The sequence below is a fragment of the Nerophis ophidion genome, linkage group LG16 (assembly GCF_033978795.1).
Source record: "Nerophis ophidion isolate RoL-2023_Sa linkage group LG16, RoL_Noph_v1.0, whole genome shotgun sequence".
Classification (NCBI taxonomy): Eukaryota; Metazoa; Chordata; class Actinopteri; order Syngnathiformes; family Syngnathidae; genus Nerophis; species Nerophis ophidion.
The window spans coordinates 47531459-47555692 of NC_084626.1; the positions used below are offsets into that span (position 1 = coordinate 47531459).

The 24234-nt window shown below is 43.5% G+C and overlaps 1 protein-coding gene across 7 annotated transcripts in view; it reads left to right on the forward strand.

Moving 5' to 3' along the window:
- The window catches only part of LOC133535481 (arf-GAP with coiled-coil, ANK repeat and PH domain-containing protein 3-like), a 119121-nt gene that overhangs the window by 92615 nt on the left and 2272 nt on the right, over positions 1–24234 (forward strand). For 4 of the 7 annotated variants that reach the window (XM_061875355.1, XM_061875352.1, XM_061875351.1 and 1 more), the window contains 2 exons: positions 3730–3833; positions 19788–19837. In XM_061875355.1, the coding sequence (XP_061731339.1) occupies positions 3730–3833; positions 19788–19837 (154 nt within the window). Of the gene's footprint in view, positions 1–3729; positions 7017–19787; positions 19838–24234 lie in introns of those variants that run through there. The other 3 variants (XR_009802232.1, XM_061875353.1, XM_061875354.1) reach the window with 3 other exon arrangements.

The following is a 24234-nucleotide window of genomic DNA, read 5'->3' on the forward strand; positions in this document are numbered from 1 at the left end:
AAATGTTGCATGTTGTGGGCTAAATGTTGCATCGTGGATGTGTTGGTCATAACAAAACAGGCTTTTGACTAAAAAGGCATAAAACATTTGACTTGACATCAACATGCCTGAAGTTGATTGAAAGGGGGTGTCCAAACTGTCTGACTGCATGCAAAGTGTGTATATATACACGTATGTATATATATATATATATATATATATATATATATATATATATATATATATATATATATATATATATATATATATATATATATATATATATATATATATGGGCTTCACGGTGGCAGAGGGGTTAGTGCGTCTGCCTCACAATACGAAGGTCCTGCAGTCCTGGGTTCAAATCCAGGCTCGGGATCTTTCTGTGTGGAGTTTGCATGTTCTCCCCGTGAATGCGTGGGTTCCCTCCGGGTACTCCGGCTTCCTCCCACTTCCAAAGACATGCACATGGGGATAGGTTGATTGGCAACACTAAATTGGCCTTAGTGTGTGAATGTGAGTGTGAATGTTGTCTGTCTATCTGTGTTGGCCCTGCGATGAGGTGGCGACTTGTCCAGGGTGTACCCCGCCTTCCGCCCGATTGTAGCTGAGATAGGCGCCAGCGCCCCCCGCGACCCCGAAAGGGAATAAGCGGTAGAAAATGGATGGATGGATGGATGGATGGATATATATATATATATATATATATATATATATATATATATGTGTGTGTGTGTATATGTATGTATGTGTATATACTGTATACACACATACATATATACACACACACATACATATATATGTATATACATATATATATATATATATATATATATATATATATGTGTGTGTGAAAAATCACAAGACTACTTCATCTCTACAGAACTGTTTCATGAGGGGTTCCCTCAATCGTCAGGAGATTTTCCTGATGATTGAGGGAACCCCTCATGAAACAGTTCTGTAAAGATGAAGTAGTCTTGTGATTTTTCCCACACCTACATATTGCGCTCTACCACGGTATCGAGCACTATTCTCTGGATAATCCAATTAAGACATATATATACATATATTTATATATATATATATATATATATAAATAAAAATAAAAAATAAAAAATAAAAATATATATATATATATGTCGCAGTTTTTTTTTTCATAGTTTGGCCAAGGGTGTGCTTATGTGTGAAATTATTAACACATTACCGTAAAATAGCAAATAATATTATTTAGCTCATTCACGTAAGAGACTAGACGTGTAAGATTTCATGGGATTTATGGATTAGGAGTGAGAGATGGTTTGGTAAAGGTATAGCATGTTCTATATGTTCTAGTTATTTGAATGACTATTACCATAATATGTTAGGTTAACATAGCAGTTGCTTATTTCTGCCTCATATAACCTACACTTATTCAGCCTGTTGTTCACTATATGTTACGGCTACTCTGTCATTCCAAAAAGTTTCAAAAAAATGAAAATAAAGATTGCAGAGTAGCCTTGAGGAGGAGGTTTACGACGCACTAAATTCCTAATAAGCACTCGCGGAGATATTTCTAGATTCAAAAGGTTTCCAATTTATTTTCACAGACAAAAAATATTCACCGTGGTTGACTTTCTATACGATCAAAATAACTTATTTAGTGTAAACAAAGTATATCACTCCTTGCTCCTTCAGCATAATAGACAGACAAAGGCAGCGCCCAGCTGTGCTGTCTTCTTAGTTATAGGAAGAGGAAGTGGCTCACCAGGAGCAACGTGAGCAGATGAACACAATAATAATTCATCTACATCATTATTGGCATTGGATTCCATTGTCAAAATAATTTGTAAATAAATAATATAAATAGGCTCCAACACTATTCTTTTTTTATTTTAAATTGCCTTTGAAATGTCTATTCTTGGTGTTGGGTTTTATCAAATAAAATTCCCCCAAAAATGCGACTTATACTCCAGTGCGGCTTATATATGTTTTTTTTTTTTTATTATTATGCATTTTCGGCAGGTGCGACTTATACTCCGGAGTGACTTATACTCAGAAAAATACGGTCTATATATATATATATATATATATATATATATATATATATATATATATATATATATATATATATATATATATATACATATATATATATATATAATGTCTGTAATTTGGACACCCCTGATGTACAGATTTAAGTGTGGGGAACTATTTTTATGACTGACCAAACTTGAGTGGAGCCCTAAAGGTTAAAAATATTTCTATACATTGTATTGCTTTTGAAAATATCAAAATGGCCCCCGCAAAGTCTATTATTACAGGCTGAATATAGAGGTGTTGGTAGATCCACTCCATATGAATAAGGGGGATGTATTAAGTCTATATGGGCATGTACTAAGTCTATATGGGCATGTACTAAGTCTATGTGAGGATGTACTAAGTCTATGTGGGCATGTACTAAATCTATATGGGGATGTATTGCGTCTATATGGGTATGTACTAAGTGTATGTGGGCATGTATTAAGTCTATGTGGGCATGTACTAAGTGTGTGTGGGGATGTACTAAGTGTATGTGGGAATGTACTAAGTCTACGTGGGCATGTACTAAGTGTGTGTGTATGTACTAAGTGTGAGTGTACTAGTGTATGTATTAAGTGTATGTGTGTACTAGTGTATGTATTAAGTGTATGTGTGTACTAGTGTATGTACTAAGTGTATGTGTGTACTAGTGTATGTACTAAGTGTACTAGTGTATGTACTGAGTGTATGTGTACTTGTGTATGCACTAAGTGTATGTGTGTACTAGTGTATGTACTAAGTGTATGAGTGTACTAGTGTATGTACTAAGTGTATTAGTGTATGTACTAAGTGTGAGTGTACTAGTGTATGTGTGTACTAGTGTATGTACTAATTGTGAGTGTACTAGTGTATGTACTAAGTGTGTGTACTAGTGTATGTACTAAGTGTATGTGTGTACTAGTGTATGTACTAAGTGTGAGTGTACTAGTGTATGTGTGTACTAGTGTATGTACTAATTGTGAGTGTACTAGTGTATGTACTAAGTGTGTGTACTAGTGTATGTACTAAGTGTATGTGTGTACTGGTGTATGTACTAAGTGTATGTGTGTACTAGTGTATGTACTAAGTGTACTAGTGTATGTACTAAGTGTGAGTGTACTAGTGTATGTACTAAGTGTACTAGTGTATGTACTAAGTGTGAGTGTAATAGTGTATGTACTAAGTGTATGTGTGTACTAGTGTATGTACTAAGTGTATGTGTGTACTAGTGTATGTACTAAGTGTGAGTGTACTAGTGTATGTACTAAGTGTGAGTGTACTAGTGTATGTACTAAGTGTATGTGTGTACTAGTGTATGTACTAAGTGTATGTGTGTACTAGTGTATGTACTAAGTGTATGTGTGTACTAGTGTATGTACTAAGTGTATGTGTGTACTAGTGTATGTACTAAGTGTACTAGTGTATGTACTAAGTGTGAGTGTACTAGTGTATGTACTAAGTGTGAGTGTACTAGTGTATGTACTAAGTGTGTGTGTACCAGTGTATGTACTAAGTGTATGTGTGTACCAGTGTATGTACTAAGTGTATGTGTGTACTAGTGTATGTACTAAGTGTATGTGTGTACTAGTATATGTACTAAGTGTACTAGTGTATGTACTAAGTGTATGTGTGTACTAGTGTATGTACTAAGTGTACTAGTGTATGTACTAAGTGTGAGTGTACTAGTGTATGTACTAAGTGTGAGTGTTGCAGGCTGCGGCTGGCCAGGATGAACGAGGAGATGCGTGAGTCGGAGGAGAGTGGGCTGGGTCAAGCAGGTCAATACTCCAGCAGCAGTCCCACAGAGCAGCAGTACAGGAAGTGCATCCAGGAGTTCATCTGCCTCACCATAGAGGACTTCTAGTCACCTCACTCACCTCCTGTCCTGGATGGACCTTTTCTAACTCCTCCCACTCAGCCTTGGCCTCCTCACACACTGTCCTCCTTCTCGCGGGGCTGCGGGTACCTGCCGCTCGCTACATTAACCCTGCCTGCATCACAGCACATCATAGCAGCTGTGCAAATGTGAAGGGGAAGTGCACTCTTTGCCCGTCAAGCACCATCCTTGCAGCACACTTCTCTTCTTCTCCTTCTCAGTCGTCATGGATGACAGCAAAAGTCTGCCAGCAAGTAAATAGTCAATAATGACAGATAACTATTTACTAAATAGTCAATAATGACAGATAACTATTTACTAAATAGTCAATAATGCCGGATAACTATTTAGTAAATAGTCAATAATGACAGATAACTATTTACTAAATAGTCAATAATGACAGATAACTATTTACTAAATAGTCAATAATGACAGATAACTATTTACTAAATAGTCAATAATGCCAACAAAAGTCAGTTGATGTAAATGATACACATCATACAGTTGATGTAGATGATACACATCATACAGTTGATGTAGATGATACACATCATACAGTTGATGTAGATGATACACATAGTTGATGTAGATGATACACATCATATAGTTGATGTAGATGATACACATCATACAGTTGATGTAGATGATACACATCATACAGTTGATGTAGATGATACACATCATATAGTTGATGTAGATGATACACATCATATAGTTGATGTAGATGATACACATCATATAGTTGATGTTACACATCATATATGATACAAATCTTCTACTTAAGCGGGCTCGAACCTGCTTTTCTCCAGCAGCCGGGTCTGGGCAGCACACATAGACACGCCCTTCCTCTCGCTCTACTTATCATTTGGTAACACACACTACAGCAAACCATACACATAGCCTCACACAAACACTCTTGGGTTTTGTCACACACACCACTCTATAGTTATTAGTTAGTATTATTTTATTATTTTATATATATATATATATATATATATATATATATATATATATATATATATATATATATATAAAACACATCATAGAACTTTACTGTCCCCTGGTGTCTGTGCCGTCAACTCCTTTTAGCAAACATTGCACATTCCAACTCTTTATTAACCCGAGGTAACACAATCCGGCGATAAGATTGAAAAGAGCTGGCGCTGCTAACTGCTAAAGCTAACAACTCGATGACGTCACTAGACAACTGCACAAATTTCAAGGTTTTTATTTTTTCTAAGTAACGTATAAATTACTTTCCCTTGTAACAGAATACATTTTTCAAAGAGTAATTCCGTTAGTAATTCAATTACTTTTTTGGCAAGGTAAGGAGTAACTAAGATTACTTTCTAAAAGTAATTTTCAGAACACTGGTACAGCAAAATGTACCAATTTTCCGAACTAATTGTAACACTTAACGTATTTAAGTCATGATATTGTTTGGATGTTATCTAGAGGGCGCCATGAGGACTTCCTACTGACTATTGGAAGCTGACTTCTATGTCGGAGATAGCAAACATGTGTTCTTGTCTCTCATACAGATGGTGAACTACAGGCCAAAAAGTGCAGTTCCCCTTTAAGAAGTGTCTGACCTTTCTAGCGAGTAACATTTAGAACGCTGTCATAAACACCATTAAAGCTGTGACTAAGAGTTAAATAATAGGATCAAACATTTGTGTAAAAGAAAGACTTGTGAAAAAGAAGTGTTGACTTTACGTGATTTATGTCGGCCGGTTTCCCCAAAACATATTCCTTCAATCGAATGCTAGCTTTGCTTTGTTGTTGAGCTAACAGTGGATTTGAAACAATGCTAATAGTGTGCTAGCTAGGCTAACAAAGGTAACGTTCACTTGACTTGCTAACAACAGGTGGAGTGACAACACCTCCACTCTCCTCTCTTTCTGGAGTTACAACGTCGTATTTGACCATGTGGTGTTTACAGTCGAGTACACCGAGGCCTCGAGTCCACACCAGTATACATTTGTGTCGCCTGGTCACTAAATCATTTTGCCTTTTAACGGAAGTGAAATGTGCAGGTTTGCTAAATGTAAACTGAAATGATGCTAAAATGTTGCTAGCAGACGAGCCCTGCTAACTTTGCTAACACCAGCTCCCTGTCCTGGTAATGTTCACTCACCAAGCACAAAGGTCTACTTTTTAACCAATGCAGCAGAACTCTTTCGGCAGGGAACCCGCTAACTCGTATTTGCTAAACTTGTAAAAAAAAAAAAAGTGTTTATGAAGTTGAGTACAGTGAGGCCATCTCCCCTTTAGTCTGCCAAAAAAGGAATTTTCTGGAATATATTTTGTCACTTACTCAAAGAACTAATCATTATTTTATTTTCCTTTTCACATGAGTGAAATTAGCAGGTTAGAAAATGTGAATGTAGATGAAACTAGCTAGCTAGGCTAAAGGCTAACAACAGCTTTCTTTCACCCACAAATTCGTTTACTTTCCAACAAGTGAAGTCAGAACACGTCCACTCTTTGTGGAGTTAAAGCCACTCCCTTGTATGTGCTAACGTAATAAAACAAGTGTTTATGAAGTCGAGTACAGTGAGGCAAGGTCGGGCCTTCTTTAGAGAAGACATTTTATGGAATATATTTTGTGTGGCTTACTCTCTCATTGTAAGAACTACAAATTATTTTCGTTTTTCCTTTTAAGGTCATTGAAATTAGCTGGACTAGTAAAATATGATAGTAATCTGGACCATGCTAACGTTGCTAACATGGCTAAACTTCTGGGTGACACACAGTAACTGTGTTTAGTAGCGTAGCCTGCTTAGTTAGCACAAACGTTATTTATCCAACTTGACCTTCTGATCTTTTCTTTGGTTTATGTCTTCTCTCGTGGTGACCTAACTCCAGGAAGAGACGTCACAACCGGCTGACTTTGACGTTAAAAGTCGACATTTTCCTTTTTTCCCCCCGAATGCTGAAACTCTGCACTTTTTCCACCTTCAGTGTTATTTTGTTTCCATTCGACTTTGTAATGTTGATGTTGATGTTCATGTTGATGTTGATGCGTCACGGAGGATGAGTGCAATGATGAAGTTTTTACCGTAGTCTTTGTTTTTGAAAGATTGTCTCAAACTATTGCTGGAAATGAAGTGTTTGACTACTAGTGTGTGGTTACAGTGGTCCATTATTCACGTGTCACGGCCTTAAGAATCCACTAGATGTCCTTTTATTCAGCGGTCACAGCAGTCAAACAGACTTACAGTACAGTAGAGTACAGTACAGTACCTGGGGTAGCTACGCCCACATTTGGTTGTAAATAATAGTCCGTGGTCCTCTGAGATGACGGAGCACACGTCTCTTCCGTGTTTTCAGCAGTAGGCCTGCCAGCTCTTCTCTGCATGCTCGGCGGGCCTCCTGCCATGTTTGTGACACCACCTCTCTGGTCACCTCCTGCCATGTTTGTGACACCACCTCTCTGGTCACCTCCTGCCATGTTTGTGACACCACCTCTCTGGTCACCTCCTGCCATGTTTGGGACACCACCTCTCTGGTCACCTCCTGCCATGTTTGTGACACCACCTCTCTGGTCACCTCCTGCCATGTTTGTGACACCACCTCTCTGGTCACCTCCTGCCATGTTTGTGACCCCACCTCCTGCCATGTTTGTGACACCACCTCTCTGGTCACCTCCTGCCATGTTTGTGACACCACCTCTCTGGTCACCTCCTGCCATGTTTGTGACCCCACCTCTCTGGTCACCTCCTGCCATGTTTGTGACACCACCTCTCTGGTCACCTCCTGCCATGTTTGGGACACCACCTCTCTGGTCACCTCCTGCCATGTTTGTGACACCACCTCTCTGGTCACCTCCTGCCATGTTTGGGACACCACCTCTCTGGTCACCTCCTGCCATGTTTGTGACACCACCTCTCTGGTCACCTCCTGCCATGTTTGTGACACCACCTCTCTGGTCACCTCCTGCCATGTTTGGGACACCACCTCTCTGGTCACCTCCTGCCATGTTTGGGACACCACCTCTCTGGTCACCTCCTGCCATGTTTGTGACACCACCTCTCTGGTCACCTCCTGCCATGTTTGTGACACCACCTCTCTAGTCACCTCCTGCCATGTTTGTGACACCACCTCTCTGGTCACCTGCCATGTTTGTGACCCCACCTCTCTGGTCACCTCCTGCCATGTTTGGGACACCAACTCTCTGGTCACCTCCTGCCATGTTTGTGACACCACCTCTCTGGTCACCTCCTGCCATGTTTGTGACCCCACCTCTCTGGTCACATCCTGCCATGTTTGTGACACCACCTCTCTGGTCACCTCCTGCCATGTTTGGGACACCACCTCTCTGGTCACCTCCTGCCATGTTTGTAACACCACCTCTCTGGTCACCTCCTGCCATTTTTGTGACCCCACCTCTCTGGTCACCTCCTGCCATGTTTGTGACACCACCTCTCTGGTCACCTCCTGCCATGTTTGTGACACCACCTCTCTGGTCACCTCCTGCCATGTTTGTGACACCACCTCTCTGGTCACCTCCTGCCATGTTTGTGACCCCACCTCCTGCCATGTTTGTAACACCACCTCTCTGGTCACCTCCTGCCATGTTTGTGACACCACCTCTCTGGTCACCTCCTGCCATGTTTGTGACACCACCTCTCTGGTCACCTCCTGCCATGTTTGGGACACCACCTCTCTGGTCACCTCCTGCCATGTTTGGGACACCACCTCTCTGGTCACCTCCTGCCATGTTTGGGACACCACCTCTCTGGTCACCTCCTGCCACGTCTGCTCACCTTTTTCTTCTCTTTGGTGTTCTGCACGCGTTTTCTCTCTCCAAAATGTGACATTTTTATATTCATCATCAAGGTGTGAAGGAAGACTTTCAGACTGTGGACTCTGAGAGTGTGTTTACATTGCCGCCGTGCAAACTACGGCACGCAGGACAGAACAATTTCATTTGAAACGTCCCACAGTGGAAGCGCTGCAAGTTTGCTGCCATCTGGTGGCCGCCAGGAGTCATTGCGCATTGAAAAGCTTACAGCACAGTATTATTATGTATGACCCGATCCAAACACCATTTCCCACTCAGGGTATAAACAAACTAACACAAACAACACACATGGTCACACATAACACAACAACAAGACAACACACATGGTCACACATAACACAACAACAAGACAACACACATGGTCACACATAACACAACAACAAGACAACAACACATGGTCACACATAACACAACAACAAGACAACACACATGGTCACACATAACACAACAACAAGACAACAACACATGGTCACACATAACACAACAACAAGACAACAACACATGGTCACACATAACACAACAACAAGACAACACATGGTCACACATAACACAACAACAAGACAACACACATGGTCACACATAACACAACAACAAAACAACACACATGGTCACACATAACACAACAACACATGGTCACACATAACACAACAACAAAACAACACACATGTCCAGGACACATGTCCCAGATTACATGTCCTGGCCCACATGTCCCAGATTACATGTCCTAGTACACATGTCCTGGCCCACATGTCCCTGACCAGACTAAGGAACAGTCAGTGTCAGTAAGGGTTAGGTCCATGCAGGATGAAGTCCAAACGTCTTCAGTGTGGTGTCCGTGGTGTGTTGACATGAAAAGTAAATAGTCCACTTGTGTGTTCCAACTGCCTCAGCATTCAGGAACAGACTTTTCATCTTTGTCTTTTTATTCTTGAAGAACAACAAATGTTATTATGTCTCGGGTGACCACCAGGAAGCAATAAACCTGAGAACCACTCTGAACTAACCCTGCCTCTCTTGGCTTTCATTCCTGGCACTTCTCTCAGCATCACAGCACAAACATGCACACAACAACTCACCAAAGATCCACACAACAATTCACCAAACATCCACACAACAATTCACCAAGCATGCACACAACAATTAGCCAAACATCCACACAAAAATTCACCAAGCATGCACACAACAATTCACCAAAGATCCACACAACAATTCACCAAACATCCACACAACAATTCACCAAAGATCCACACAACAATTCACCAAACATCCACACAACAATTCACCAAACATCCACACAACAATTCACCAAAGATCCACACAATTCACCAAAGATCCACACAACAATTCACCAAAGATCCACACAACAATTCACCAAACATCCACACAACAATTCACCAAGCATGCACACAACAATTAGCCAAAAGTCCACACAACAATTCACCAAAGATCCACACAACTATTCACCAAACATGCACACAACCATTCACCAAACATCCACACAACAATTGACCAAAGATCCACACAACAATTGACCAAAGATCCACACAACAATTGACCAAAGATCCACACAACAATTCACAAAGATCCACACAACAATTGACAAAGATCCACACAATTGATCAAAGATCCACACAACAATTGACCAAAGATCCACACAACAATTGACCAAAGATCCACACAACTCACCAAAGATCCACACAAAAATTGACCAAAGATCCACACAACAATTGACCAAAGATCCACACAACAACTCACCAAAGATCCACACAACAATTCACCAAAGATCCACACAACAATTGACCAAAGATCCACACAACAATTGACCAAAGATCCACACAACAATTGACCAAAGATCCACACAACAATTGACCAAAGATCCACACAACAACTCACCAAAGATCCACACAACAATTGACCAAAGATCCACACAACAATTGACCAAAGATCCACACAACAATTGACCAAAGATCCACACAACAATTGACCAAAGATCCACACAACAATCGACCAAAAATCCACACAACAATCGACCAAAGATCCACACAACAATTGACCAAAGATCCACACAACAATTGACCAAAGATCCACACAACAATTGACCAAAGATCCACACAACAACTCACCAAAGATCCACACAACAACTCACCAAAGATCCACACAACAATTCACCAAAGATCCACACAACAATTCACCAAAGATCCACACAACAATTCACCAAAGATCCACACAACAATTCACCAAACATCCACACAACAATTCACCAAAGATCCACACAACAATTCACCAAACATCCACACAACAATTCACCAAGCATGCACACAACAATTAGCCAAAAGTCCACACAATAATTCACCAAAGATCCACACAACTATTCACCAAACATGCACACAACCATTCACCAAACATCCACACAACAATTCACCAAAGATCCACACAACAATTGACCAAAGATCCACACAACAATTGACCAAAGATCCACACAACAATTCACAAAGATCCACACAACAATTGACCAAAGATCCACACAACAATTCACCAAAGTTCCACACAATTGATCAAAGATCCACACAACAATTGACCAAAGATCCACACAATTCACCAAAGATCCACACAACAATTGACCAAAGATCCACACAACAATTGACCAAAGATCCACACAACAACTCACCAAAGATCCACACAACAATTCACCAAAGATCCACACAACAATTCACCAAAGATCCACACAACAATTGACCAAAGATCCACACAACAATTGACCAAAGATCCACACAACAATCGACCAAAAATCCACACAACAATTGACCAAAGATCCACACAACAATTGACCAAAGATCCACACAACAATTCACCAAAGATCCACACAACAATTCCCCAAAGATCCACACAACAATTCACCAAAGATCCACACAACAATTCACCAAAGATCCACACAACAATTGACCAAAGATCCACACAACAACTCACCAAAGATCCACACAACAACTCACCAAAGATCCACACAACAACTCACCAAAGATCCACACAACAATTGACCAAAAATCCACACAACAATTGACCAAAGATCCACACAACAATTGACCAAAGATCCACACAACAATTGACCAAAGATCCACACAACAATTGACCAAAGATCCACACAACAATCGACCAAAGATCCACACAACAATTGACCAAAGATCCACACAACAATTCACCAAAGATCCACACAACAATTGATCAAAGATCCACACAACAACTCACCAAAGATCCACACAACAATTCACCAAAGATCCACACAACAATTGACCAAACATGCACACAACAATTCACCAAAGATCCACACAACAATTTACCAAACATCCACACAACAATTCACCAAGCATGCACACAACAATTAGCCAAAAGTCCACACAACAATTCACCAAAGATCCACACAACAATTGACCAAAGATCCACACAACAATTGACCAAAGATCCACACAACAACTCACCAAAGATCCACACAACAATTGAGCAAAGATCCACACAAAAATTGACCAAAGATCCACACAACAATTCACCAAAGATCCACACGACAATTCACCAAAGATCCACACAACAATTGACCAAAGATCCACACAACTCACCAAAGATCCACACAAAAATTGACCAAAGATCCACACAACAATTGACCAAAGATCCACACAACAACTCACCAAAGATCCACACAACAATTCACCAAAGATCCACACAACAATTGACCAAAGATCCACACAACAATTGACCAAAGATCCACACAACAATTGACCAAAGATCCACACAACAACTCACCAAAGATCCACACAACAACTGACCAAAGATCCACACAACAATTGACCAAAGATCCACACAACAATTGACCAAAGATCCACACAACAATTGACCAAAGATCCACACAACAATCGACCAAAAATCCACACAACAATCGACCAAAGATCCACACAACAATCGACCAAAGATCCACACAACAATTGACCAAAGATCCACACAACAATTGACCAAAGATCCACACAACAACTCACCAAAGATCCACACAACAACTCACCAAAGATCCACACAACAATTCACCAAAGATCCACACAACAATTCACCAAAGATCCACACAACAATTCACCAAAGATCCACACAACAATTCACCAAACATCCACACAACAATTCACCAAAGATCCACACAACAATTCACCAAACATCCACACAACAATTCACCAAGCATGCACACAACAATTAGCCAAAAGTCCACACAATAATTCACCAAAGATCCACACAACTATTCACCAAACATGCACACAACCATTCACCAAACATCCACACAACAATTCACCAAAGATCCACACAACAATTGACCAAAGATCCACACAACAATTGACCAAAGATCCACACAACAATTCACAAAGATCCACACAACAATTGACCAAAGATCCACACAACAATTCACCAAAGTTCCACACAATTGATCAAAGATCCACACAACAATTGACCAAAGATCCACACAATTCACCAAAGATCCACACAACAATTGACCAAAGATCCACACAACAATTGACCAAAGATCCACACAACAACTCACCAAAGATCCACACAACAATTCACCAAAGATCCACACAACAATTCACCAAAGATCCACACAACAATTGACCAAAGATCCACACAACAATCGACCAAAAATCCACACAACAATTGACCAAAGATCCACACAACAATTGACCAAAGATCCACACAACAATTCACCAAAGATCCACACAACAATTCCCCAAAGATCCACACAACAATTCACCAAAGATCCACACAACAATTCACCAAAGATCCACACAACAATTGACCAAAGATCCACACAACAACTCACCAAAGATCCACACAACAACTCACCAAAGATCCACACAACTCACCAAAGATCCACACAACAATTGACCAAAGATCCACACAACAATTGACCAAAGATCCACACAACAATTGACCAAAGATCCACACAACAATTGACCAAAGATCCACACAACAATTGACCAAAGATCCACACAACAATCGACCAAAGATCCACACAACAATTGACCAAAGATCCACACAACAATTCACCAAAGATCCACACAACAATTGATCAAAGATCCACACAACAACTCACCAAAGATCCACACAACAATTCACCAAACATGCACACAACAATTCACCAAAGATCCACACAACAATTTACCAAACATCCACACAACAATTCACCAAGCATGCACACAACAATTAGCCAAAAGTCCACACAACAATTCACCAAAGATCCACACAACAATTGACCAAAGATCCACACAACAATTGACCAAAGATCCACACAACAACTCACCAAAGATCCACACAACAATTGAGCAAAGATCCACACAAAAATTGACCAAAGATCCACACAACAATTCACCAAAGATCCACACGACAATTCACCAAAGATCCACACAACAATTGACCAAAGATCCACACAACAATTCACCAAAGATCCCCACGACAATTCACCAAAGATCCACACAACAATTGACCAAAGATCCACACGACAATTAACCAAAGATCCACACGACAATTCACCAAAGATCCTCACAACAATTGACCAAAGATCCATACGACAATTCACCAAAGATCCACACGACAATTCACCAAAGATCCACACAACAATTGACCAAAGATCCACACAACAATTCACCAAAGATCCACACAACAATTCACCAAAGATCCACACGACAATTGACCAAAGATCCACACAACAATCGACCAAAGATCCACACAACAATTCACCAAAGATCCACACAACAATTCACCAAAGATCCACACAACAATTGACCAAAGATCCACACAACAACTCACCAAAGATCCACACAACAATTCACCAAACATGCACACAACAATTCACCAAAGATCCACACAACAATTCACCAAACATGCACACAACAATTCACCAAAGATCCACACAACAATTGACCAAACATCCACACAACAATTCACCAAGCATGCACACAACAATTAGCCAAAAGTCCACACAACAATTCACCAAAGATCCACACAACAATTTACCAAACATCCACACAACAATTCACCAAGCATGCACACAACAATTAGCCAAAAGTCCACACAACAATTGACCAAAGATCCACACAACAATTGACCAAAGATCCACACAACAATTGACCAAAGATCCACACAACAATTGACCAAAGATCCACACAACAACTCACCAAAGATCCACACAACAATTGAGCAAAGATCCACACAAAAATTGACCAAAGATCCACACAACAACTCACCAAAGATCCACACAACAATTGACCAAAGATCCACACAACAACTCACCAAAGATCCACACAACAATTGACCAAAGATCCACACAACTCACCAAAGATCCACACAACAATTGACCAAAGATCCACACAACAATTGACCAAAGTTCCACACAACAATTGACCAAAGATCCACACAACAATTGACCAAAGATCCACACAAGCATTGACGACTGCTGGGTGTTGAGAAAAGTTCTGCTCCTTTGGTGCAAACCAGTGGTTCTCAAACTTCTTCCACCTCGGAAGAAACCATGTCAAGTACCATGAGATACAGGAGACTCAATTCCTGACTACAAGCCGCTACTTGTTTTCTTCCACTTGGCTCTCTGCGGGTTGTTTGACGGAGTTCTGGATGTTTGTTTGCTGACGGCAATGTATAAAATAATAATAATAATATAACAAAAATCATTTGAAAGAAAAACTGAGAGTTTATTTTGACATGTAAGCTTCTACAGCAGATCATCCCTCCATCCATCTTCAAGCGCTTATCCGGAATGGGGGCGCGGAGACAACAGCTCCAGCAGAGACCCCCTGACTTCCCTCTCCAGAGCAAACATTGGCAACTTCCTCCAGGGGGGTCCCGAAGCGTTCCCAGGCCAGAGAGGAGATATAATCCCCCCATCTGGTCCTTTGCCACGCCCCGGGGTCTCCTCCCAGTGGGACGTGCAACAAGGACCTCCCAAGGGAGTCGCTGGTGAGGCATCCGCACGAGATGCCACAACAACCTGAGCTGGCTTCTTTCCAAGCGAAGGAGCAGAGGCTCTACCCAGAGTCTCTCTCGGGTGACTAAACTTCTCACCCTATCTCTAAGGGAGATTCCAGCCACCCTTCTGAGCAAAATCATTTCATCCACTTGTATCCGCGATCTTATTCTTTCGGTCATGACCCATGACCATAGGTGAGAGTAGGAATGTAGATAGCTCGGTAGACCGACAGCTTTTCCATCTGGCTCAGCTCTCATTTCGTCACAACAGTGCAGCAGAGAGACTGCAACACTGCCCCAGCTGTGTCCGATTCTCCGGCTGATTTCCTTCTCCATCTTTCCCTCACTCGTGAACAAGTCCCAGAGATACTTAAACTCCTCCACCTGGGACAGAGTCTCGTTCTCTACCTGAACTGCACAAACCATCGGTTCCCTGCTGTGAACCATGGCCTCAGATTTGGAGATGCTGATCCTCATTCCAGCCGCTGAAAACTCAGGTGCAAACCGATCTAGTGAGAGCTGAAGGACATGAACCAATGGTTCCACCAAGACCACATCATCTGCAAACCGCAGACGTATACCCTCTACGCCATGGTCACGACTCTGCCTAGCAATCCTGTCCATGAAAATCACAAACAGGATAGGTGACACAGCACAGCCCTGGTTGAGACCAACCCCCACTGGAAACCGATCCGACCTACAGCAAAGCACCAGGACAAAACTCTCGCTTTTGTTGGAAAGAGATTGGATGGCCCTCAGCAGGGTCCCCCTTACCTCGTACTCCCTCAGCACCTACCACAGGATCTCCTGGGGGACCCAGTCATGCGCCTTCTCCAAATTCGCAAAACACATGTAGACTAGATAAGTATACTCCCAGGCCTTCTCCAGGATTCCCGCCAGAGTACAGAGCAGGTTAGTTGTTCACCGACCAAGACGGAATCCACATTGCTCCTCTTGAATCTGAGGTTCGATTCTCCCCCGGACCCTGCTTTCCAGTACCTTGGCGTAAACTTTCCCTGTGGGGCTGAGTAGTGTGATACCCCTGTAATTAGCACACACCCTCTGGTCCCCCTTTTTGAATAGGGGAACCACCACCCCAGTTTGCCGCTCCCTCAGCACCTACCACAGGATCTCCAGGGGGACCCAGTCATACGCCTTCTTCAAATTCGCAAAGCACATGTAGACTAGATAAGCATACTCCCAGGCCTTCTCCAGGATTCCCGCCAGAGTACAGAGCAGGTCAGTTGTTCACCGACCAAGACGGAATCCACATTGCTCCTCTTGAATCTGAGGTTCGACTATCCCCCGGACCCTACTTTCCAGTACCTTGGCGTAAACTTTCCCTGTGGGGCTGAGTAGTGTGATACCCCTGTAATTAGCACACACCCTCTGGTCCCCCTTTTTGAATAGGGAAACCACCACCCCAGTTTGCCGCTCCCTCAGCACCTACCACAGGATCTCCAGGGGGACCCAGTCATAAGCCTTCTCCAAATTCGCAAAGCACACGTAGACTAGATAAGCATACTCCCAGGCCTTCTCCAGGATTCCCGCCAGAGTACAGAGCAGGTCAGTTGTTCACCAACCAAGACGGAATCCACATTGCTCCTCTTGAATCTGAGGTTCGACTATCCCCCGGACCCTGCTTTCCAGTACCTTGGCGTAAACTTTCCCTGTGGGGCTGAGTAGTGTGATACCCCTGTAATTAGAACACACCCTCTGGTCCCCCTTTTTGAATAGGGGAACCACCACCCCAGTTTGCCACTCCCTTGGCACTGTCCCAGACGTCCACGCAATGTTGAAAAGGCGTATCAACCAAGACAGCCCCTCAACACCCAGAGCCTTCAGCGGTTCTGGGAAGAATTTCGTCAACCCCTGGAGCTCTGCCACTGTGGAGTTTTCTAACTAAGTCAGTCACTTCACTCTGAGGGATCGACGTCCATCCCCTATTATCCTCAGGTTCCACCCCTGTCAGGGAGGGTGTGTCTGATGTAGTTGGGTTCAAGAGTTCCTCAAAGTGCTTTTTCCAACGCCCTCACTTGAAGTCAGCAGAGTTCCATTCTTGCTGTACACAGCTTGGATTGTTCCCTTCTTCCCCCTCCTGAGGTGCCGTACGATCTTCCATAACAGCTTTGGTGCCACCCAATAGTCCTTCTCCATGGATTCCCCGAACTGCTCCCACACCCTCTGCTTAGCCTCGTCCACCCTCTGTCAGTACCTTGCAACTGGGATAACATACCTCGGTATGACTCCTTCTTCAGTCGAACGGCTACCCTGACCACTGTGGTCCACCTAAAACCTTCTGGCCACAGCTCGCAGCTGCAGCTTTAGCAATAGAGGCTTTGAACATTGCCCATTACTGTTCAAAGTCCCCAACCTCCACAGGGATGGCAGAGAAGTCCTGCCGAAGGTGGGAGTTGAAGTCCCCCTGGACAGAGGACATCTCCAAAAGTTTCCAGTTTCACCTGCACTACACGTTTGGGTTTGCCAAGTTTGTCCAGAGGTTTCCCCCGCCATCTGACCCAACTGTCTACCAGATGGTGATCAGCTGGCAGTTCAGCCCCTCTCTTCACCCGAGTGTCCAAAACATTCAGCAAATAATCCTCTACTGTGTTTGATCAATTTTCCTCCACAAAGGTTTGGTGCACTCCATAGTTCCAGTATTCACATGTTCAACTCAACCGCTACCCCGAAACTCCCTCAAAATAAAAATAAAAAATATCCGGGATTACCCAGAATTCCAAGTTTTCCAGGACATGTTGCCCATAGACAGTGAATGGACAAAACACAAACCTCTCCACATCCCATATTTCTCACCCATTTTGAACCAATCCACCATCCTTGGACAAGATTTTTGAAAATACCAGGAATTCCAGATTTTCCTAAGCCCAATTTTCACCTCTTGCCAGTTTTCCCGAAATTCCCGGAACTCTAAAGTACCCATGCTCATTTCAACCGATTCCAAAAATTCCAACACCAACCTCTTCATGCCATCTCAGACAATTGTGCTAGCTTCACGGTGGCAGAGGGGTTAGTGCGTCTGCCTCACAATACGAAGTTCCTGCAGTCCTGGGTTCAAATCCAGGCTCAGGATCTTTCTGTGTGGAGTTTGCATGTTCTCCCCCTGTGGGTTCCCTCCGGGTACTCCGGCTTCCTCCCACTTCCAAAGACACGCATCTGGGGATAGGCCCCTCCCACCTCCAAAGACATGCACCTGGGGATAGGCCCCTCCCACCTCCAAAGACATGCACCTGGGGATAGGCCCCTCCCACCTCCAAAGACATGCACCTGGGGATAGGTTGATTGGCAACACTAAAATTGGCCCTAGTGTGTGAATGTGAGTGTGAATGTTGTCTGTCTATCTGTGTTGGCCCTGCGATGAGGTGGCGACTTGTCCAGGGTGTACCCCGCCTTCCGCCCGATTGTAGCTGACATAGGCGCCAGCGCCCCCCGCGACCCCGAAAGGGAATAAGCGGTAGAAAATGGATGGATGGATGGATATTTTCCACATTTCCCGGTTTGCCCTAAATTTCCAAGAAATTCCCATTCAAATGAATGGACATATCATAGTTCTACGATGCCCTAAATACTCAAAATGATGCACCATTTTTAAACCTGATTCCCACCTTTCACCTTATATCGAACGCAAAACATATTTCCCTTTCCCAAAATTCCTTGTTTTCCCAGAATTTCCTGTAATTTTCTGTCCATTGACAATAATACAAACCTCTCTATCCCACATTCCTCATCCGACTAGAACCGGTCCACCTTCCACACACTCCACTCACCCTGGGCAATCAAGCATTTCAGTTCCTCCCACGTGTATCTGTGGTTTGGCGGAAGTGCAAATGGTGGGAAAATAAAACACTGTACTTTAATCAAGTCATTCTCTGGCGTACCACTAGATGGAGCACAGTTTGAGAACCACTGGTCTAAACTTTCCAAGAAACAATAGGCTCATTCAAACGCTGCGTGACCTTTTTAAACGCGGTTCTCAGTCCTATCAAGAGGCAGCCTTGAACTATTCTGTGTGTCCAACATTCATGCGTCACTCACTCGGAAGTAACGTCTGTGTCCTTGTCACCGCAGGACTCAACAAAAGCGGCAAGCGGGTCAAGTCCAAGGATGCCGGGGAGAGAGTGAGTGATGCATCCTGGGCCGTCAAATAAGACACTTTGCTTCCTTTCTGGTCTCTGGCTCTTGTCTGTGGGCTTTCTGGCTTCGGTGGCACTAGGTACACCCGCACAGTCTCAGCAAGTCCAGGGCAAGACTTCTTTGCTTGAGTTTGAAAAGCAGGGGCGGCCCCCTGGCATAAACAGGAGTCGTGCGGTGCAGGTTTTTGTTTGTTCTACTTTGAAGTGAAGTCACTTGATGGATAAAAATGTACAAAGTTTCTGCTCAACTTTTAGCCAGCAGCAGGTCTACAGGTCTTTAAGTGCGGTTCGGCAACGCCATACAAAAGCTCAGAAGCCCATAGAGATAATTGCTCATTAGCATCTCTACAAACGCTGTCCTCATGACAGAGTCACCGTCATATTTCTAATAAGACCACCGCCCTATTTAAGTTGAGATTGTAGCCCAACATTTCCCCTAAAGGTTTAATGTCTAAAGAACATGATGTAGTCATAGTTTTTGACCATTTATTGTGTTTTGTTCACCTTTTCAAATGATTATTATCTGGATAATGAAGACCTGCCTATCAAACTGAACTGAATTGTAGCTTTTTGAGTAAGTACAAATCTTAACATGATTCTGAAAATATGAAAAATACATGTTCTTAATATTTCCATGTAAATGTTCATTCTTAACTGTGGACCAGCTCTATACTCTGGGCAGGGTTCTTGAGGGTGCATGGGAGTTTGCCCAACCAGTCTACATGTGCTTTGTGGACTTGGAGAAGGCATTCGACCGTGTCCCTCGGGAAGTCCTGTGGGGAGTGCTCAGAGAGTATGGGGTACCGGACTGTCTTATTGTGGCGGTCCGCTCCCTGTACGATCAGTGTCAGAGCTTGGTCCGCATTGCCGGCAGTAAGTCGAACACATTTCCAGTGAGGGTTGGACTCCGCCAAGGCTGTCCTTTGTCACCGATTCTGTTCATAACTTTTATGGACAGAATTTCTAGGCGCAGTCAAGGCGTTGAGGGGTTCCGGTTTGGTGACCGCAGGATTAGGTCTCTGCTTTTTGCAGATGATGTGGTCCTGATGGCTTCATCTGACCGGGATCTTCAGCTCTCGCTGGATCGGTTCGCAGCCGAGTGTGAAGCGACCGGAATGAGAATCAGCACCTCCAAGTCCGAGTCCATGGTTCTCGCCCGGGAAAGGGTGGAATGCCATCTCCGGGTTGGGGAGGAGACCCTGCCCCAAGTGGAGGAGTTCAAGTACCTAGGAGTCTTGTTCACGAGTGGGGGAAGAGTGGATGGTGAGATCGACAGGCGGATCGGTGCGGCGTCTTCAGTAATGCGGACGTTGTATCGATCCGTTGTGGTGAAGAAGGAGCTGAGCCGGAAGGCAAAGCTCTCAATTTACCGGTCGATCTACGTTCCCATCCTCACCTATGGTCATGAGCTTTGGGTCATGACCGAAAGGATAAGATCACGGGTACAAGCGGCCCAAATGAGTTTCCTCCGCCGTGTGGCGGGTCTCTCCCTTAGAGATAGAGTGAGAAGCTCTGTCATCCGGGAGGAACTCAAAGTAAAGCCCCTGCTCCTTCACATGGAGAGGAGCCAGATGAGGTGGTTCGGGCATCTGGTCAGGAAGCCACCCGAACGCCTCCCTAGGGAGGTGTTTAGGGCACGTCCAACCGGTAGGAGGCCACGGGGAAGACCCAGGACACGTTGGGAAGACTATGTCTCCCGGCTGGCCTGGGAACGCCTCGGGATCCCCCGGGAAGAGCTAGACGAAGTGGCTGGGGAGAGGGAAGTCTAGGTTTCCCTGCTTAAGCTGTTGCCCCCGCGACCCGACCTCGGATAAGCGGAAGATGATGGATGGATGGATGTTCATTCTTATCTTTCTTTTAAATGATTTTCCCCCTCAGTTTTATTTCCCTACACGTTTTCCTTTTATTGAGGTTTGTAGGACTGAACATGTAAACATAACAAAAGTCTAACGTCCATTGTGTATTTAACGTAAATAATGTCCGTTGTATGCGTGAGATGAATCAAACAGAAGCATTTAGTGTTGTAGCTTTGTCGCCCTCTGCTGGTCAAATTCAGCATTGCATGTATTTAGCCAGTTTTGATCGGCAGAGTTTAACAACAAAAACAACACGACCACGAACACAAAAGACATCAAAAAGTCACCAATATTAATAATTGTGTACCTTTTGTTCCATTTGCTGTTAAAAGTCAGTTTTTCGCAATTTGTTTACATTTTTTTCAAAGTCAATAATGCCATCTTCTTCTACACAACCACTGCTGCGTCATTGTGACACATGTGCTTTAATGTTGCCCCCTGTCGGGTGGCAGGTGTACTGCAGTCATGACCAACCCCAGTTTGAATGGCTTCATGAAGACCATGTGGGTGATGTTCATGAAGACCATGTGGGTGATGTTCATGTAGACCAGGTGGGTGATGTTCATGAAGACCATGTGGGTGATGTTCATGAAGACCATGTGGGTGATGTTCATGTAGACCAGGTGGGTGATGTTCATGAAGACCAGGTGGGTGATTTTCAAGAAGACCATGTGGGTGATGTTCATGAAGACCATGTGGGTGATGGTTATGAAGACCATGTGGGTGATGTTCATGAAGGCTATGTGGGTGATGGTCATGAAGACCATGTGGGTGATGTTCATGAAGACCATGTCGTTGATGTTCAAGAAGACCAGGTGGGTGATGTTCTTGAAGACCATGTGGGTGATGTTCATGAAGACCATGTGGGTGATGGTCATGAAGACCATGTGGGTGATGTTCATGAAGACCATGTGGGTGATGGTCATGAAGACCATGTGGGTGATGGTCATGAAGACCATGTGGGTGATGTTCATGAAGTCCAGGTGGGTGATGTTTATGACCAGGTGGGTGATGTTCATGAAGACCATGTGGGTGATGTTCATGAAGACCAGGTGGGTGATGTTATGAAGTCCAGGTGGGTGATGTTCATGAAGACCAGGTGGGTGATGTTCTTGAAAACCAGGTGGGTGATGTTCATGAAGTCCAGGTGGGTGATGTTCATGAAGACCAGGTGGGTGATGTTCATGAAGACCAGGTGGGTGATGTTCATGAAGACCATGTGGGTGATGTTCATGAAGACCATGTGGGTGATGTTCATGAAGACCAGGTGGGTGATGTTCATGAAGACCATGTGGGTGATGTTCATGAAGACCAGGTGGGTGATGTTCATGAAGACCATGTGGGTGATGTTCATGAAGACCAGGTGGGTGATGTTCTTGAAAACCAGGTGGGTGATGTTCATGAAGTCCAGGTGGGTGATGTTCATGAAGACCAGGTGGGTGATGTTCATGAAGACCAGGTGGGTGATGTTCATGAAGACCATGTGGGTGATGTTCATGAAGACCATGTGGGTGATGTTCATGAAGACCATGTGGGTGATGTTCATGAAGACCATGTGGGTGATGTTTATGAAGACCAGGTGGGTGATGTTCATGAAGACCATGTGGGTGATGTTCTTGAAAACCAGGTGGGTGATGTTCATGAAGACCATGTGGGTGATGTTCATGAAGACCATGTGGGTGATGTTCATGAAGACCATGTGGGTGATGTTCATGAAGACCATGTGGGTGATGTTCATGAAGACCATGTGGGTGATGTTCATGAAGACCATGTGGGTGATGTTCATGAAGACCATGTGGGTGATGTTCATGAAGACCATGTGGTTGATGTTCATGAAGACCATGTGGGTGATGTTCATGAAGACCATGTGGGTGATGTTCATGAAGACCATGTGGGTGATGTTCTTGAAGACCAGGTGGGTGATGTTCATGAAGACCGTGTGGGTGATGTTCATGAAGACCATGTGGGTGATGTTCTTGAAGACCAGGTGGGTGATGTTCATGAAGACCAGGTGGGTGATGTTCATGAATAACATGTGGGTGATGTTCATGAAGACCAGGTGGGTGATGGTCATGAATACAATGTGGGTGATGTTCATGAAGACCAGGTGGGTGATGGTCATGAATACAATGTGGGTGATGTTCATGAAGACCATGTGGGTGATGTTCATGAAGACCAGGTGTGTGATGTTCATGAAGAACATGTGGGTGATGTTCATGAAGACCAGGTGGGTGATGGTCATGAATACAATGTGGGTGATGTTCATGAAGACCATGTGGGTGATGTTCATGAAGACCAGGTGGGTGATGTTCATGAAGACCAGGTGGGTGATGTTCATGAAGACGATGTGGGTGATGTTCATGAAGACCAGGTGGGTGATGTTCATGAAGTCCAGGTGGGTGATGTTCATGAAGACCAGGTGGGTGATGTTCATGAAGACCAGGTGGGTGATGTTCATGAAGACCATGTGGGTGATGTTCATGAAGACCATGTGGGTGATGTTCATGAAGATCAGGTGGGTTATGT